The sequence below is a fragment of the Hemiscyllium ocellatum genome, chromosome 12 (genome assembly GCF_020745735.1).
Source record: "Hemiscyllium ocellatum isolate sHemOce1 chromosome 12, sHemOce1.pat.X.cur, whole genome shotgun sequence".
NCBI classification, from domain to species: domain Eukaryota; kingdom Metazoa; phylum Chordata; class Chondrichthyes; order Orectolobiformes; family Hemiscylliidae; genus Hemiscyllium; species Hemiscyllium ocellatum.
The window spans coordinates 80341657-80360464 of NC_083412.1; the positions used below are offsets into that span (position 1 = coordinate 80341657).

Here is an 18808-nt window from a genome sequence, read left to right on the forward strand (position 1 = left end):
GCTGTCACCGCCCGACACAGATCAAGACTTGTGCCACGTATGGTTCTTTCCTCTGACTGAAGTGCAACACTAGATGGGGAAATTTTACCATTATTGCTTTGAGGACATTTATTTTCCCTCCTTGTTTAGATGTCCTGGAGCAATACAGTGTCCTGTCCAAGAGATTCTGAGACTAAACACCAAGGGGAGGAAGCAGTGTAAGCTATAATGAGCAGGCTTTATGATTTAGAAAATAAGCAGAGAGCAAAGACTGTTATTTGTGTTTTGCTGTGGCAATGTTTTTCCTCTCCTCCCCTGAAGCTGTCTTTATTTGCTAAGAATTGGACAGTCGCTGGACCTGTTGATACCTCTACAGTGAAATCATTCTTCATTTGGGAATCTCTACTAAAAGCGTGGGTAAGTACAGTGTGTACTCATTCAAACTCAGAACAAATGTTTTCCTGCAGCTGTAAAGAATAACAACTCTGGTTCATTCTCTCCCCTCTGCACGCCAGCACAACAGCAGTTACTTGAAGGTATAATCCAAATGAGTCTTGTTCCATTCCTCTTCTGTCATACTTGCATACATTTTTAAAGTGTATGTCTAATTTCTTTTTATTTGTTAATATTGCATCCACTTGCACGTTCAGGCTGTGCACCGAGTACATCAATTGGCAAACAAAATTAGCTAAACTAGTCAGGCCAGGATTCTGCAGGTCCTTGTGACTCACCAATTTGCTCCAGGTACAGTTTCTATGTAGCTATTTTCTAGTCAACCTGTTTGGAGATGTTATTACAGACTTCTGGAATAGACCACAAGAATTCTTCAGCTGCAGGTACGAACTTGAAGCATCAAGAAACAGATTGACAACTGATCAGGTTTAGTAGGTTTAACTACAAAAATTACAATACCCATGTTTTGAATCATTAAATACATCAGTGTTGTTAAATTTCAGAAAAATAGCATCTTAAAACAGCAGTAATTTTAATGTTGAAAAGCTAACACTACATATTTAAACTGGATTGGTCACTCCTCATTTCTTTTATTCCAGTGGGAAGGCAATAATTCACTGGCGAGGTTCCAATGAAATCAAACTGCAAGCACAGCTTTTATGTGAGGAACTGCACACTGTACAACAACTCCCTTTGCTTTTCCATTGTGCTCTCCTGGAGGGAGTTCATACTGATCATCTTCCCAAGTCTTTCATGAATTATAGCCGTATTAGCAAATGCTGTAGATTCTTTTTTAAGAAAATAAGTAAGCATATTCACAACAAATTGTTTTAAATAATAAATGTGGTCTTCCCAGAGCCAAACAGCTATTCAAGTCTGATCACTATTTACAGTCAAGCAGCAAGGAGTATTGCCTATGATCATCTGGGAGCAGAAACTCTCATTTTTTAATACTTCAGCTGAAGCTTGCAGCATCTGTAGTTCTTCTCTTCGCACATTTGCTACCAGCTCCAGATGGTCTGAAACCTCCACAATTTCATTTAATAGTCTAGAAATCTGCAAAGATGAAGACAAAAAAAAAGCTCAGTTAATTAAAACATTAGAACTACTTGGCAATCCAGAAATTCCAGTCATCCTGTCAACCCCATAAACTTGTCAAACAACCCTGCCAACGTCACTCCCTCACTGCACACGGCAGTTCTAGTTATCCATAGGTGAGATGTGAATGACCTAATGAAGTTCACTGCGTGTTTAACCAACAAAGTATTTGACATTCTTGGTTTAGTTACATATAATGTACCTGCTAAATGAGAAAAGTGAAGCTTATGTATTCTTAACCATTCTTCCTGAGCATTACCATCTACATAATATAAGCTTTCAACAGCCTGGAACAATATCCAGGCTTCGGCTAACAAGTGGCAAGTAACATCATGCCAGGAATGACCATCTCCAACAAGATATAATCTAACCACTTGACATTCAATAGTGTTACCATCCTTGAATAGCCCACTATCAAAATCCTGGGGTTACCAAAAACTCAATTGGACTCCCAATATAAATACAGTGGCTACAAGAGTAGGTCAGAAGCTAGGAATACTGCAGTAAGAAACTCACCTCCTGATTCCCCAAAGCCTGTCCAACATCTACAAGGCACAGTCGAAGAGTGTAATGGAATACTCTGCTTCAGCAACATCAAGAGGCTGGATATTGTCCATGACGAAGCAGCCCAATTGATTGACACACATTCACATCCACTCCGTCCACCATTGACAGGCAGTAGCATGTGGTGTGTACTCTCCACAAGAGTGGACAAGCAGAAAGCTAGAAGAACACAGCAAGCCAGACAGCATCGGGGGTGGAGGAGTCAACGTTTTGGTATAACCCTCCTTTGGGAATAGAGGTGGGGGTGAGGGGAGGGTTTTGGGTGGGGAGAGGGGCAGAGTGGTGAGATAGGGATAGGTGAACACAGGTGGAGGGTACAGTCTGGTTGATCGATGGGAGGTATGAATCCAATTGATGGCTGGAAGGAAGGTAGGGGGACAGGCTGGGATGCGAGTCGGAGGGAGGGAAGGGAGGTTATTTGAAATTGGAAAACTCAAATGTTGAGTTCTCCAGGCTGCCCAGGAGGAAGATGAGGTATTGTTCCACCAATTTGCAGTCTGACTCATTGTGGCAATGGAGGAGGTCAAGGATGGTTGTGTCAGAGAAGGAGAATTGAAATGGGCGGTGATTGGGAGATCAGGTTGGCCCCTATGGGCCCAGCTGAGATGCTTGGTGAAACGTGCCCTTAGTTTATGTTTGGTCTTACTGATGTAGATAAGACCACAGTGGGAGCACCGGACAGAGTAAACTAGGTTGGAGGAGGGGCAGGTGAACCTTTGTCTCGCATGGGGCCCCGGATGGAGGTTTTGCGGGGGGGGGGGGGGGTAGTATGCCAGCAGGTTTTTCATCTTTTACGGTTATAGAGGAAGGTACCAGGGGTTCCGGGTGGGGAGGTCTGGTGCAGCATGTGGCACGAACCAACGAGTGATGAAGGGAGTGATTTTTGAAGAAGGCAGAGGGGTTGGGGTGGGCAGGATGTTCTTGGTGGTGGGGTAAACTTGGAGTTGACAGAAGTGTTTAAGGATCATACACTGGATGAAGGTGAGGACAAGGGGGACCCTTTCTATATGAAGTTTAGAGGGGTGGGGGTTTAAAGCAGTGGAAGGCTGCCTGGATGATAGAGGGAGGAAAAGCATGTTGTTCAAAGTGGGTGGACATCTGGGATGCTTGGGAGTGGAATGTCTCCTCATCCGAGCAAAAGTGACAGACACAGAGGAATTGGGAAAACGGGATGGAGTTCGTGGAGGATACTGGGTGGGAGGAGGAGTATTCCAGGTAGTTATGGGAGTTTGTGGGTTTATACTAAATGTCTGTCTGGAGACTGTCACTGGAAATAAGGAGGTCAAGAAAGGGGATTGAGGTGTCCGAGATGGACGAAGTGAATTTAAGGGCAGGGTGAAAGTTGTTGGTGAAGTCAATAAACTGCTCCAGTTCAGCCTGAGTGAAGATGCACTCCAGAAATTCACCTAAGATCCTTTGACAGCATTTTCCAAACCCATGATCACATCCATCTAGAAGGACAGCAGATACATGGGAACACCATCACCTGCAAGTTCCCCTCCAAAGCACTTTACGATCTTGACTTGGTATTGCTGCTCCTTCATGGTTTCTGGATCAAAATCCTGAAAATCCCTTCCTAATGGCTTTGCTGGTCAACCTATAGCAAGCACATGGACAGCAAATCATCAACAGCTTCTCAAGGGCAACTAGGGATGGACAATAAATGCTGACCCAGCTGACACCCATGTCCCACAAGTGAAAAAAGCATTAAAAATAATTGCTGGACTAGCCAGTGAATGAATAAAACAAATGTCCTTTTTGACCCCAATACTTGCACTTCCCTAAAGTATTTCCGGGCAAAGACCAAGAATCAGCTAGAATAAGGAAATACAATTTTAATAATTGCCTTCCACTTGGGATGGAGGTGAGTTTTTCTGAGTCTTGGAATTACTTTAACAGAAGTGTGGAGAAGGTAGATTTTCAAAGCAGATTTGTGACTGATATGGGAGTCAAAGGTTGTCAGAGATAGGCAAGAATGTTCAGCTGCGGACAAAAATCAGGTCAGTCATGATCTTATTAAGTGTCAGAGCAAGTTTGAGGCGCTGATTGGCCTGCTCTTATTCCAATTCATCACTTGTGCATATTCAGCAGGGCCAACCTCTCAGCTTTGGCCAATGTTACTCATCAGTTTGCTGCAGAATCATACAATAAGGGTTTATTCAAGGTAGTCCAGAGTATGGTGCTGGAAAAGCACAGTCGGTCAGGCAGCATCCGAGGAGCAGGACAATCGACATTTTGGGCATTAGCACTTCAATCTGGAATTCTCCTGCTCCTCGGATGCTGACTGACCTGCTGTGCTTTTCCAGCACCCCGCTCTTGACTCTGAACTCTAGTATCTGCAGTCCTCACTTTCTCCTCCTTTATTCAAGATAGTCCAAGACACGTCATATCGGACTTGAAATATTAACTCTGTTTCTCTTTCCGCAGATGCTGTTCAACCTGCTGAGTTATCCCAGCACTAATTTCCGATCACTAGTAACAAAGTACTTTGCTTTTATTTTAATCTGGTAGCTTCTCCAGCATCCTCATAAAATAAGTTTGCCCAGTGAAATTTTTTAAAATGCAGACATTACTTACAAGAGGTCATTCAGGATGTCGCAAGTTTAATTTCTGAGCCCAAACAGGCATGAAAAGCAATTTACATTTGCTAACATTGGAAGGAGAGACAGAGGTCACACCTCTGTGATTTTAACACATCTCTGGTCACACTTCTGCCTTGGGTATTTGAGTAGTCTATTTAAGTACTTTCTTTTATTCTTCTTGTACCTCAAGAGGGTGCTGGATTGCGGAGACAGAACACTTTCACTGTATCTCTTTAGATATACGTGACAATAAATAAATCATTCCTCTTGATAAATTGAAAGGCAGGCATGAGGGGTCCAACAGCCACCTCCTGCTCCTACCTTTTAGGTTCTTATGATACAGAGGCCCATTACCCCAGTGCTGACTCTTTGAAAGAGTTGTCCAATAAGTCTCTCTACTTCCTGACAGTTGTACACCTTTTCCTTTTCAAATATATTGCTGATGTCCTGGGGGAAATTATCACTCAGTTTGCTTCCACCATCTTTTCAGGCAATGCATTCCAGATCATTGCAGCTTCACTGTGAAAAGACAAAATAATCTCAGATCCTCTCTGACTCTTTGGATCTTGAATCCATGCTCTCTGGTATAGTGACCCACTCATCTGTGGGAATAATCTCAATTTCCTGATTCTTAACAAGAGCAGTCACGATTTTGAACACTTCTAAAATCTTCCCTTAGCTTTCTCTGTTTGCAGTTTTTCCAAGGGTGTCCCACGTCACTGAAGTCCCTCATCTCTGGCATCATTCTGCTATGTGACCTCTGCATCCCCTCCACCGTCTTGACATCTTCCTAAACTGCGATGCTCAGAACTGTACACAATTTGCTGGTTGAAGATTATCAAGGTTTTAGAAACTTTGTGCATAATTTGCATGTTTGCGTTCATACCTATGGCTGTCTTGAGAAACTAAGGATCCTATGTACAGTTGGCATGATAAAGTGAAACATCACAAGGTAAGAACACTCACATTTTGCATCGCTTTCTGATTTTCATTGATTAGATGGAAACAGATTTTCTCCGCAAGCTCCAAACTGCCCAACTCATTCTCAGCAGTGATAGACAGGCCAAGCAAGACCTTCTTCATTTGTAAACTGCAAGACACAAAGAATCAATCATTCCAATTTCACCAGAGAGTGGAGTAGCAAGTTTTTCTTATACACCATGACTTTAACATGAAGCTGTCTGAATTCTTTCCAGACTCAATGGAAGATTATTTCACCTTTGTTCTCAGAACATAAGCAAGACTAACAGGCTGCGTTTTATTCCTAGCTATCTTGAAATGCTGATGGCTTTTCTCCTTAGTCCATTGATGATGCTGCTACCAGAGATGTTTGGTAGGAAACTGATCCACTTACAAGGAAAGAGTGAAACAATAAAACAGAAATGGGCCATTCAACCAGACCATGACTGATCTTTATCACAACTCCATTTACTCACCATTGTCCCACATCTGTTGAAATCCTTAACAAAAAACATTCAACCTCAATCCTGAAATGCTCAGTGACTCATCCTGCACAGCCGTTGGGAGATGGGGAGTTCCAGATTTCACTCCCAAACACATCCATAAATTTTAAAATTACCATCTTGTTCTGATTCCCCCACCAGAGGCAACAATTTCCATAAATTCCCACCATCACATCTCTTTATCATTTTAATTGGCTCCGTTAAATCACCTCATTCTAAAATCAAGCAAACATGTTTATGCAGCTTGCTTGTATAATTTAACCTTTTTGAGCCCTGGCAACATTCTGGTGAGTTTGTCAATATATGCTTCCTCAAGTTCCACATCCAAAACTGAATACAATCCTCCAGAGATGGTCTGGTCAAGGCTTTATACAATTGAAATATCACATCCTCACTTTTGAATTCCAATTTCCTTAAGATGAAGGTCAATATTCTATTAGCCTTTTTGATTATTTCTGTACTTTTAAAGAATTCTTGTATGGGCTATGAACATCGTTCACATTCGTTCTCCATCCCTAATTATCCCTTGAACCCAGTGTGACCTAAGACCATTTCAGAGCTCAGTTATGAGTCAGTCATATTTTTGTGGGCCTGGAGTCACACGTGAGGGAGACATTGAGGACAGCAGGGTTCTTTTTCCGAGAGGACACTGATGTGGTTTTTTGATAACAATCAACATTCGCACCATTACTGAATTCAAATTTAGCCATCTGCTATGGTTGGATTCCAACCCATAACCCCAGAACATCAGCCTGGTGCTCCGGATTTGTGATCCAACTTTTGGCAATTTATATAAATGCCTATAAGACAATTCCATTCTTCCCACTCAGCTATTTTAGGCTCCTTTATACACAAGTCATTTCCCCTCTTCCTCCACAATGATCAATCATTTCTTCAACTAGACCTCATTTTCATCCAATCAATATAGCTGTGCTTTCACCCACCTCCATTCCTATTTACCGTTCTCCTTGTAGTTCTTTTTAATGTTTACTAAGTTTACGCTTCTGATACACTTGTTTTATTTATACCATACATATTTATGAAGATATCTCTCAAGCATATAAATGTCTTCACCTTACCAATGACGTCTTACTGTTTTTTTCTCCTCACACTGTGGATATTTCCCAACATCTCCCAAACTAAATTAAATCCTTCTTTGCTGCTCTATTTCTCCTTTCTATAAGGTTCCGTTGTTGGTGAAGCCATTCCATCCAAAAAAAATCCATCTCCAGAACCTGATGCTTCCTGTTCACACAATCATTCTCGCTAGGCACTGACAAACTCATTCTTCTCCTGTCTGGTCCAATGCTCGGCTTTAGAAGTAATGCAACAACTCCAACTGTAGGCATTCTGCTTATTAATCTAGAACCTAATTCTTTTGAATTCCTTCACACAATCTCGCACCTTCTCCTACATGAGAGACCATGGTCTCGGAATTCTGACTACCATTCCCACAACATTTATTCTTTGCCCTACGATGTCCTGTGCATCCTCTAACTTTCATGGCTCGCGTGTACAAAATAAATCACTTAACCATCTAACTAGAAAATCCTTGCATGCATTTTCATCTGTAGTTTATCATAACACAAGCTCTAAGTTCAATCAGAAGTGGCAAAAGGAACAAGCATCTTTTAAAAGACTCAAACCTTTTAAGAACTAGCATAGACCACTCTCTCTCAGGCATTCTCCCAGTCATTCTTTTGGTCAAGGTAAATGGTGCAAAACTTCGTGAAGGATACCGCGTAGTTATAAAATGCAGAATACTTTCTCTGAATGTTAAGACACCTACTATTCCTCTGCTCTAAGACAGAAGACCTTAAGAACTGTCAGAAGCCTCCAAGATGGTCCATCGAATCCAAACGTCAGGTTTCTGGAAACAAAGAAGAATAAATGTTACCTGGACTGATTGTAAAACAAAGATTTCACTAAGAAAACAAACTTGTTAAAATAACTCTGGTACACTTGCATTGATTAACTTGAGGCTGAGTGCGTAATCAGAGTTTTTGCTGTTTGGATGTTAAATTTTGCTTCTTATTTTACAATCTTGAAATGAAACTTCGGAGAAGCTCTGGGAAGTGCACCCATTTTGGCCCCAGACCAGACTAGCAATTTTTTATTATGATCCCAGACAATTTCATCAAATTATGCCACATTCTAGTGAGGGACCAGTAACCTTTGTTTTGAAGTATATAAAGGGGAGTTCCAGTGAACTTTCAAAGAGGATAAAGCCAGCTTCCACAGTTCTGAACAAACAATGGTTTACCAATCAAGGTTAAAATCACACAACACCAGATTAGATTAGATTAGATTACTTACAGTGTGAAAACAGTCCCTTCGGCCCAACAAGTCCACACCGACCCGTCGAAGCGCAACCCACCCATTCCCCTACATTTACCCCTTTACCTAACACTATGGGCAATTTAGCATGGCCAATTCATCTGACCTGCACATCTTTGGACTGTGGGAGGAAATCGGAGCACCCGGAGGAAATCCACGCAGACACGAAGAGAATGTGCAAACTCCACACAATCAGTCGCCTGAATCAGGAATTGAACCCAGGTCTCTGGGAGGCAGCAATGCTAACCACTGTGCTAACAAATCTTTGGAACGTCAGGTTCCTGACGAAGGAGTAGCGCTCCAAAAGCCTGTACTTCTGAATAAACCTTTTGGACTATAACCTGATGTTGTGCGATTTTTAACTTTGTCCATCCCAGTCCAACCCTGGCACCTCCACATCATGTTTACCGTACAAGTTAGAGAGTAATATCATGTACAATATAGATGTAAATTATTTCTAATACCCAGAATTTACAGAATCTGTGGTAAATACAGACAGACTGTGACTGAATATTCCAAAAGGCATTTTTAAAATAGAATCATTTGTAGGATGTGGGTGTCACTGACTGGCCAGCATTTATTGCCTGTACCTAACACATAGCAAATGTCATCATGAGAAATCATATGGATTTTTCAGTAGCTCTCCCCAGACATTAATAGCATGATGGTCATTAAATCTCATCCAACTACAGAAAGAATTACAATTTGTCATTTATTGCTGATCCAGCCTTGGAACCCCCCTCTCAAGAGCTGCACCATTATGGACTGCTCCTGCTCTAAGTCAATTAGAATTCTGTTTTGAATTAGAATTCTACACTCCCCTCCCCTGACGGACTCCAGCACTAATTCACCACCATTTCTCTGACTCTTCATTGACAGCGGACTTCACCAAACCAGATCTGTCCCTGAGTTTTCCCTGAGCTCTAATCCTGCTCAGCTGCATGAAGCAAATACTGCTCTAAGACTTCTCAACTCCCAAAAATCTCAGGTGCAGTGAAGAATTAATGCTCACTGGCTCCCACTCTCACAGTTTCCCCCAATACAGAGCCAGTGACTTTGTCAGCTCCTCGTGACTTCTTCTGATTCCTACCTCCACAGAGCTAGTCAACTGCTCTTCAATTCTTCTCAGCAGAAGAGCTCACAATCAGTCGCACACAGGAGCTTATCCGTTCCTTGGGGTGGCACGGTGGCTCAGTGGTAAGCATTGCTGCCTCACAGTGCCAGGGACCTGGGTTCGATTCCAGCCTTGGGCAACTGACTGTGGGGAGTTTGCACATTCTCCCTGTGTCTATGTGGGTTTCCTCTAGGTGCTCTGGTTTCCTCCCACAGTACAAAGATGTGCAGGTTAGGTGATTTGACTGAGGTAAATTGTCCATAGTGTTAGGTGTATTAGTCAGAGGGAAGGAAGTCTGGGTGGGTTACTCTTTGGACTTGTTGGGCTGAAGGACCTGTTTCCACACTGTACGGAATCTAATCTAAACGGTGTTCCAAAACTGCCCTGAATTGTCTGAAGTGACCTGCTGAAACCATTGCAATAAACCCTGCTCCTACTTTCAAGTAATGTTGGCATGTAAAATCTTTTGGAATGGTCTGCTCTCTGCATGTTGTATTCCCAGGACACTAGAAATTTGTTCCTTCATCCACCATGGAACAGAAACACACTGACCAGAAAGAGTTTATTTCAGTCTAACTAATTTCCCTTTCCATGCCTTCTTCACTCAAAGTCATTGATGCCTTGCTGGACTTTTAGTATTATAAACCCAGAGGACCAACAACTGGATGTGAATCTTGATCAATGTCAGCAGATTCCTGAGTGGTGGCGATGTCACTGCTGAGTCTCATTCAGTTCTTTGCACAACATTGATACAGCCACAATGCTGAGCTTTCAATCAATACCTTCAACGAGTATTATTCTCTTCTAAGGACTGGGATTCAGACTGATTGTAACCCAACAGCACATTGGTTAAAATTAGCACAGAAAGGGATCAAACTTTGCTCAACGTCTTTATTATGGATTAGATAAACATACTGAGCCACTGAAGGAAGTAGGTTACAGGTTTCATCCTGGATTTCAAATGAGATCTAATACAGACGAGGTGCTGCAGGAAAACACCAAGCAGTGATATGTCATTTTCAATGTGGTTAGAAAAGTTAGAGTTGGGAAAAATCACAAACTTGATTATGGGTTCAGTGCACACTCTACAGCCAGGTTGTGGGAACAGCCAGTCAGCAGCAATTGGTAGCATTCTTCCCTCTGATCAAGGAGATGACAGGTTCAACTTTTGCTCCAAAGACCTGAGTACAATATGTAGATTCTTGATGCAGGACATAGCATTGCACTGTCAGAAATACTGTCCATTGGGCAGGTATTACACTGAAGTCCATCTCCTCTTTCAGGTGAATGTTAAAGATCCTGTGGGACTATTTCAGAGAGGTCCAGGAGAGTTAGCCTTTTTTTTCCTGAATTAACATTACTAAAAAGCAAAACTGCACAAAAGATTCCTGCTGTCTTACAATCTCAATGACTGTGGCGTGCAGCCAGAGCTAAACATACTGCTGACTGGCTGCAATCCCAATAGGTGGCCCATGCATGCCTGTGGGGATAACACAAGTTTACTCAGCACCTGCTTCTTAAAGGGGAAGTGCACTTTTGACTGTCACAGCCTGAATAAACTGTGTGTTGCCGTAGCCATGGTGACAGTTTGTAAAACTCAGTCTTAGAGAGAGATTCCCTGGAGAGTAATGGGATTTTGTTGACATTAGAATGTATGAGCTAACAAAGTAAACAATGTAATGCCCGAGGCTTTCAGATAGCAGATTCTGGAATTGATTCTTGGGCTTAGGATAAAGCTTGAAAATAAGCTTTTATGTTTCAGGATTGTAGACATTGCAGCTGAAGCTGGATATAAAACAAATAGCTGTTATGAGAAAGGGAGGTAATTCAGAACCGTTAAGAAAGAGGTTACCTCTGTGTAAGGAGATCAGTTTAAAAGTTCCATATCAGAAGGGTTGTGTGAAGCTCAGAAAGTCTAGGCTCAGTTATATGACAAATCAAGGAAGAAACTGTTTGATTCTCATGACCAAGAATTAAAGTCAAACTCCACATGGATCAGAGAAGGTATTTTTTAATCAGGTGTTTAAGTACTATAATGGAAAGCTGTTGGGATTAAAAGGATCATATTTTACTGCTGGTTTCAAAATGTGCATTTTATGTAAATTGTTTGGTTTATTGTATTCTATTCTTCCCTGTAATGAACTTTGGCGTTATTGTTAAAGCTGTGTTCCCCAGGAATCAGTGTTGAGACTCTTTCTGTTTCCAATTTATATTAATGATTTGCAGGTGAGTGTTCATGGCAAAATCTCCAAATTTGATGATGATATTAAGCTAGGGGGAATAGTGGTTTGTGAGGATGATGCTAAGTGACTTCAAAGGGGCATTGACAAGTTGGCCAAATGGGCAGATACGTTGCAGATGAATTTCAATGCAGAAAAATATGAGTTAATGCATTTTGTAGGAGAAACATGGGAGACAATACAGACTCAGTGGTACAACTGAGGAAAGTACAGGGGCAGAGGGACCTCGGGGTTCACGTACATTATTCTCTGAAGGTGGCCAGTCAAGTTGAAACAGTTGTTAAGAAGGCTAATAGGATCCTTGGGTTTATAAATAGAGGCACAGAGTATAAAAGCAAGGAAGTGACGCTATAATTCCATGATACCTTTTACAGTCTCTGTTATCTCCCCACACAGTAAAACACGGTCAGCTTTGCAATGCCAGTAATGTGGCATGCACCAGGCTGAGAGACTCAGTCATCAAAATGGAGACCCACCAATGACTAACTCTCTGTGAATGCCATCTTCATCCCAATCCTTCCAACCTGCATCTCCTGGCATGCACAATACTATGCAGGAATGAGCACACTTGCAAGTGCAAGATGGATTCATGGGTAGTGCACGAAGTGGCCAGAAGCAGACCAGCTATCTTTGGACTGCCAGGTTCCCATTGAACCAACACCAGGGCACTGAGAATCTAACTCTGCAGCTCTTGAATCTGTTAAAACCACATAGTTACACATGTTGAGCGCTGATTCATGACCTGATGACAGAATAAACAGGATATGATACCTATCATTTGATGTGGGAGAGATATGTGCCACAAAACAACTGTACCCACCCTTAAGAATCAATAATCTAATCTGTATGTGTAAAGGGCACTGGCAGGCAGCTGACTACTCTGTGTGCAGTATCCTTTGAAGTTAGCAAATGCAAAGCAAAAAGTGAGTTCCCAAAATTAAGCTGGACGTTTTTTTTTGTAAGAATTCCTGTGATGAAGAAAATAATAAAGCTATCCCGATTTCCTGTAGTGGATAGGTTAATACATCTAACTTTGCCTCTTTGTATTAAAAAAAAAGTCACATTTGTGAGCTCTGTACACTGCAAGTCTGGGGGAGTGTTTTTCAGCTGGAGTGAATGACAGAACGCATAAGGCAGCACACCCGATCTGAGTCTGTACCTTGTGAAGGATCCATGGCCTGAACAGCACCACCCTGATCAAGTCTGAAGCAAACTACTCCAGTCACACCAACACTGAGTCCTGTCAACTGTTACCGAACTGGATCGGTGGAGATGGAGCCCAGAGAAAGAGGGAGAGAAAATTTAAGCACTCTAAGGGAATTTTTCTCTCTCTATGGGCTCCAAATCCCCCTGTTCCTTGACTCATTTTCCACCCCACATCAGCATAAATACCACCTTCTCCGAGCTGTTATCAATTTTGAAGGAGGGTCACTGAAATATTAATCCTGTTCCTTTCTCCACAGATGCTGCCAGACCTACCGAGTTTCTCCAACTATTTCCGATTTTGTGGGTTCTCCTCAACCATGCTTGGTGAAGTTGTTCATTGAGGTACAGAAACAGAGATTGCTGAAAACGCTCAGCTGGTCTAGCAGCATGTGGAGAGAAATCAGCATTAACTCTGATTTCTCTTCACGGATTTTGCCAGACCTGGTGAGCTTTTCCAGCCATTTCTGTTTTTGTTTCTGATTTACAGCATTCACAGTTCTGACAGTTTTTATTAATCTGTTTTTCCCAATCAGGTAATTTTAACCAGCCATGAGACAACACAATACTTACTCCAGGAGGCCTTCGCCCTGTAGAAACAACATCTTCCTGTTCACTAGTTTGTCCTTTTCAGAAACGTGGTTACAAAGGAGTTCTGAAAGCAAGATTTAAAAAAGTGTATGACTTCAAATTTAAAGCTCCACCTTTTCCATTTATTCAACAAGTAATGATGCAACATGGGAATAAAACTGAATTAGAAAAATGTCCACAAAGTGTATCCTGACAACAGGTTCACAGTCAGAGATGGTGGCATCGTGGTAATGACACTGCACTAGTTAACAAGAGGCCCAGGCTCATGCTGTGGGATTACGGGTTCAAATCCCACCAAGGCAACAACTGAAATCTGAATTAACTTCATAAATCTGGAATGTTCAACACGTCAACGATCACTGACTGTTGTAAAAACTCATGTGGTCCACTGATGCCCTTTAGAGAAGGAAATCTGCTTCCCATTCCTACACGTAACTCCAGATCCACAGCAATCTGGTTGACTCTTACTTGCCCTCTAAATGATCTACCAAGTCACCCATGTCAAGGGCAATTAGGGATGGACAAGAAAAGCTGGGGAAAAACAGGAATACTTCTCTCCCTATCTGTAAAAGATTCTTTGAAACGGGCCACCAGAAAATGTTTAAGAACAAGCCTGTTGTGGGCAACTTTAACTGATGGGAAATCCATGGGATGGAGGAAATGATTTCTGCTTCATTTATTCCTGATGAAGGGCTTTTGCCGGAAACGTCGATTTCGCTGCTCCTTGGATGCTGCTGAACTGCTGTGCTCTTCCAGCACCACTATCCAGAAACTCATTCAATAAGCATTGACTTCATTAAACAGTAAATTCTGGATGGGTGTAGCTGAGGTCTTCACTTTGCCAACAAGGAGGGGTTGTTTAAATTTGTAATTCCTTTCCTGATTTGTCAGCTTGGCGATATTTCAGGAATCTCTTGGACCTTTTTAAATTCGTTCATGGGATGGTTGTTGACAAAGTCAGCATTTATTGCCCATTCCTATTGCCCTTGATAAGATGGTACTGAGCTGCCATCTTGAATAGCTGCAGTCCATTTGGTATAGGTACACCCACAATGCCATGATGGAGAGAGTTTCAGGATATTGACAGTGAAGGAATGGTGATATATTTCCAAGTCAGGATGGTGAGTGGTTTGGAGGGGAACTTCCAGGTGGTGCATTAATTGTCCATCCCTAATTGCCACCAGAGGATAGTATGGAGTTGACCACTTGGCTGTGGAGCTGGTGTCAAATGTAGCCCAGACCAGATGGCAAATTTCCTTCCCTAAAAGGACATTAGTAAACTAGATGGATTTTTACAACAATTGACATGCAACTGGCAAACTGGAGAAGAGGCAACAAGTAACTCAGGAGATAGGGATCCTAATTGCCACCTCTGGCATAAAATGGTCCACGTTGTAAATGTTACAGATAACTGGAGAAGAGACCAGTCTGAAGTGCAGCCTTTCAGCTGCGTTGGTGTAGCCTCACCTTTATTGACATATACGACATTGTGTGGATTGCTGTTTGTGAGAAATCCGTACTCCAGCAGGAGCCGCTGGTTGTCATGTGGGCCATAGCAGATGAAAACCTGCTCATACCGCCTGCACTTCGTCACCGTTCGGATTTCATAATGTTTGCTTTTCTGGTTGAAAGCAGCTGTTACCTGCAAGTATAGAAATAAGAGTTAAACCCAATTTAAATTAACTCCTGATGTCAGCCCCTTGTTTAACTCTCTCCATGGCCTCACCCCTGTCCAATCTCTGTAACGTTTACACAGTTGTTCTCAGTCTGGCATCTTGGAATGCCAGCTAATGTTATCAATGTACAAGGCATATCGCAGGCAAGAAGCTGGTTTGATAGATCATATTTTTGATTTGTTTTGGATTTAACAAAGTTGTCTCTTGCTGTAACATAGACACACAATGCTGCAGATTTTGATTTCAGGATCAAACCCAACCATCCAGGTCAAGGCAGTCCATTTGATTGGCACTACACCCATCACCTTCGCTATTCACTCACTTCACCATGACACACAGGCAGCAGTGGGTGCCATTTACAAGATTCTCTGATATAACCTGACTGAGCCTTTTCCAAAAGCAGCTCCCATTACCTGCAAATTTTACCAGCTGGAAGGACAAGGGTAGAAAATGCCTCAGAAAATGCAAGTTTCACAATCATTCTGTTTTGTGGACTCCCCTCCCTAACAGAACAGTGAAGGTCCCTACCCCAGATGGACTGTCGCTGTTCAAGCCACCACCACTTTCTCCAATTCAATCTGGAATGGGTAATAATTTCTGCCTAGCCAGTGCTGCCCATATCCCAGGGACAAATAAAAAAAGTACACCTTTGAAATCCTCTGTAAAACCTCTCTCTTGAGCCACGATTTTAGACTCCCTCCTTTTACCTTTTCCTGTGGTCACGATGTGGAGGTGCCGGTGTTGGACTGGGGTTGACTAAATCAGAAGTCACCTGATGAAGGAGCAGCACTCTGAAAGCTCATGATTTCAAATAAACCTGTTGGACTGTAACTTGGTGTCATGTGACTTCTGACCTTTTCCTGTGGTCAGCATCTACTTTTGTCGGATTAAGATTCCGTGAGGTTTTTCCACGATAGAAAAGATGCGTGTTGCTGCTGTTCAACCCCTGAACTTTGCTGCCTTTACGATGTAGCTAAATCCTTTCCCCTCCCCCATCCCCTTCATCCTTTCCTCACATTGAGATCTCCTGGCGAGAAAGCAGAGCAGCAAGAGGAGAGAGAGCTCAGTACCTGCTCCCTTCCCAGCTCTGAAAACAGTTGCTAGGAGAACATTAATCAATAGCTCAGGTTGGCTCTGAATCAAGTTGTTCCTTCCTGCGGGGAATGATATTAACATTTCGCTCCTGTCAGAAGAATCTGCAAAAGCATTTGGCAAGGTTGTCAACTAAAGATATGAGGAGATAGAAAACAAGACGAGATGACAAAGTAGAACAGCAGGGAATGTAATACAAATCTTAAAATGAATGCAGGAACATGTATGAAAGAGAACTGAATTTGTGCTGTGACTGCAATGTTATGTAGAGAGGAGTGGGCGCCAGTGCTTATTTGAGTAGGTCATCCAAAATAATGCAACTAAACCAGTTCTTTCCCTAGCTACTGTCAGTTCTAAAGAAGGACACGAAACATAACTCTGCTTTCGCTCCACAGATACTGCCAGACCTGCTAAATTTCTCCAACAATTTCTGTTTTTGTTTCAGATTTCCAGCTGGAAATCAACAATGTAAACATCGGATAAAAGCAAATTACTGCGGATGCTGGAATGTGAAACCTAAAAAGGAAATGCTGGAAAATCTCAGCAGGTCTGGCAGCATCTGTAAGGAGAGAAAACAGCTGACGCTTTGAGTCTAACTGACCCTTTGTCAGCTTTGACAAAGGGTCAGTTAAACTTGAAATGTCAGCTCTTTTCTCTCCTTACAGATGCTGTCAGACCTGCTGAGATTTTCCAGCATTTTCTCTTTAGGTTTCAAAAATGTAAACCATGATCCCAGACTGGGATAGTGATGACAGTGTATGGAAAAGAGAAGCACGATACTTTTAAAGATTAAACTCAATTCGCTAAACTTCAAAGCAACCACCACTGTTGTCATGAAGCATGAATGTGTAACATTTGTCAAGAGGCATGTGCTAAAAGGTTGATGATGTATCCTCACCGGAGAGTGCTAGCCTTTTAGTCTTGAGCCTGTTTTCTCACCTGAGCAGAGGGACTGTGATTCAGGAGGTCCAAATATGGTGCCAAGGCATAGACATTTGGTTCTTGGGTCAAGAACTCACTCTGCTTATGCTCCATATAAATCGTCCTGGTATTGATACTGCACCAAGCCCAGCGGAAGGCGTCATAAGTAAAAACGTTCTCTACAAGCTCTGAAAATAAGGGTTGCAACGAACCAAAGAAGCATTTTGAAGCAAGGTACAGCTGCTGAACCATTCTCTTTTGCTCATGAATCCTCTTAACCAGTGGGCTAGGAAACAGCTCAATTACTTCCTCTGGCAAATAAACTGGGCATGTGTATGTCTTTGGTAACACATCAATATAGGGCTTCCACGGAGACCGGCTCCCAAAATGTCTCTCAGCAATGAGAAAAGTACACAAGGCTTGGAGAGGAGACAAACAAGGCTTCCACCTGGAAATAAATAAATGAAAATTTTAACAAGACAAATGCATCGTGCTATATAAAAGAAGCATCAATTTCTAAAGGTGCAAGAACAAATTTAAATAATGACAGACACTGTTATGATTTGTTCCAGCACCAAAAGAAAAGTACAATAGGAAATTTATAGAAGCCATTTAATTTTGCAGCACTGACTGTGACAATTTTGATCCATGATATGTGTCAGCTCCCTGGAAGAGGTATTTCATTTGTCTCATTTCCCAGCATTTGCGTAGCAAGTGGAGGATTTTTATTAAAAAAAGACATGTTACATAGAACATAGAACATAGAAGGATACAGCGCAGTACAGGCCCTTCGGCCCTCGATGTTGCGCCGACCGAATCCTACCTAACCTATACTAGCCCAATAACTTCCAAATGCCTATCCAATGCCCGCTTAAATGACCATAAAGAAGGAGAGTTCACCACTGATACGGGCAGGGCATTCCATGAACTCACAACCCGCTGTGTGAAGAATCTACCCCTAACATCTGTCCTATACCTACCACCCCTTAATTTAAAGCTATGTCCCCTAGTAACACCTGACTCCATTAGCGGTAAAAGGTTCTTAGTATCTACCCTATCTAAACCCCTAATCATCTTATACACTTCTATCCGATCTCCCCTAAACCTTCTCTTCTCCAATGAGAACAGCCCCAAGTGCCTCAGCCTTTCCTCATAAGATTTTCCTACCATTCCAGGCAACATCCTGGTAAACCTCCTCTGCACTCGTTCCAATGCCTCCACATCCTTCCTATAGTATGGCGACCAAAACTGCACACAATACTCCAGATGAGGCCTCACCAGAGTCTTATACAACTGCAACATGACCTCAGGACTCCGGAACTCAATTCCTCTGCCAATAAAGCCCAGTACACCATATGCCTTCCTCACAGCACTATTTACCTGGGTGGCAACTTTCAGAGATCTGTGTACATGGACACCAAGATCCCTCTGCTCATCCACACTACCAAGTAGCCTACCATTAGCCCAGTAATCCATCATCTTGTTATTCCTACCA

General features: G+C 42.3%; 1 protein-coding gene across 3 annotated transcripts in view; it reads right to left on the reverse strand.

Annotated features, from left to right (window-relative positions):
* Nucleotides 1-872: 872 nt before the first annotated feature.
* The window catches only part of setd4 (SET domain containing 4), a 34262-nt gene continuing 16326 nt past the window's right edge, over nt 873-18808 (reverse strand). For 2 of the 3 annotated variants that reach the window (XM_060833765.1, XM_060833764.1), the window contains exons 5-10: nt 17332-17761; nt 15092-15266; nt 13607-13688; nt 7929-8009; nt 5643-5766; nt 873-1488 (exon numbers count right to left, since the gene is read on the reverse strand). In XM_060833765.1, the coding sequence (XP_060689748.1) occupies nt 1303-1488; nt 5643-5766; nt 7929-8009; nt 13607-13688; nt 15092-15266; nt 17332-17761 (1078 nt within the window). In that variant the 3' untranslated portion in view covers nt 873-1302. Of the gene's footprint in view, nt 1489-3580; nt 3692-5642; nt 5767-7928; nt 8010-13606; nt 13689-15091; nt 15267-17331; nt 17762-18808 lie in introns of all 3 variants that reach the window. The other variant, XR_009645299.1, reaches the window with a different exon arrangement.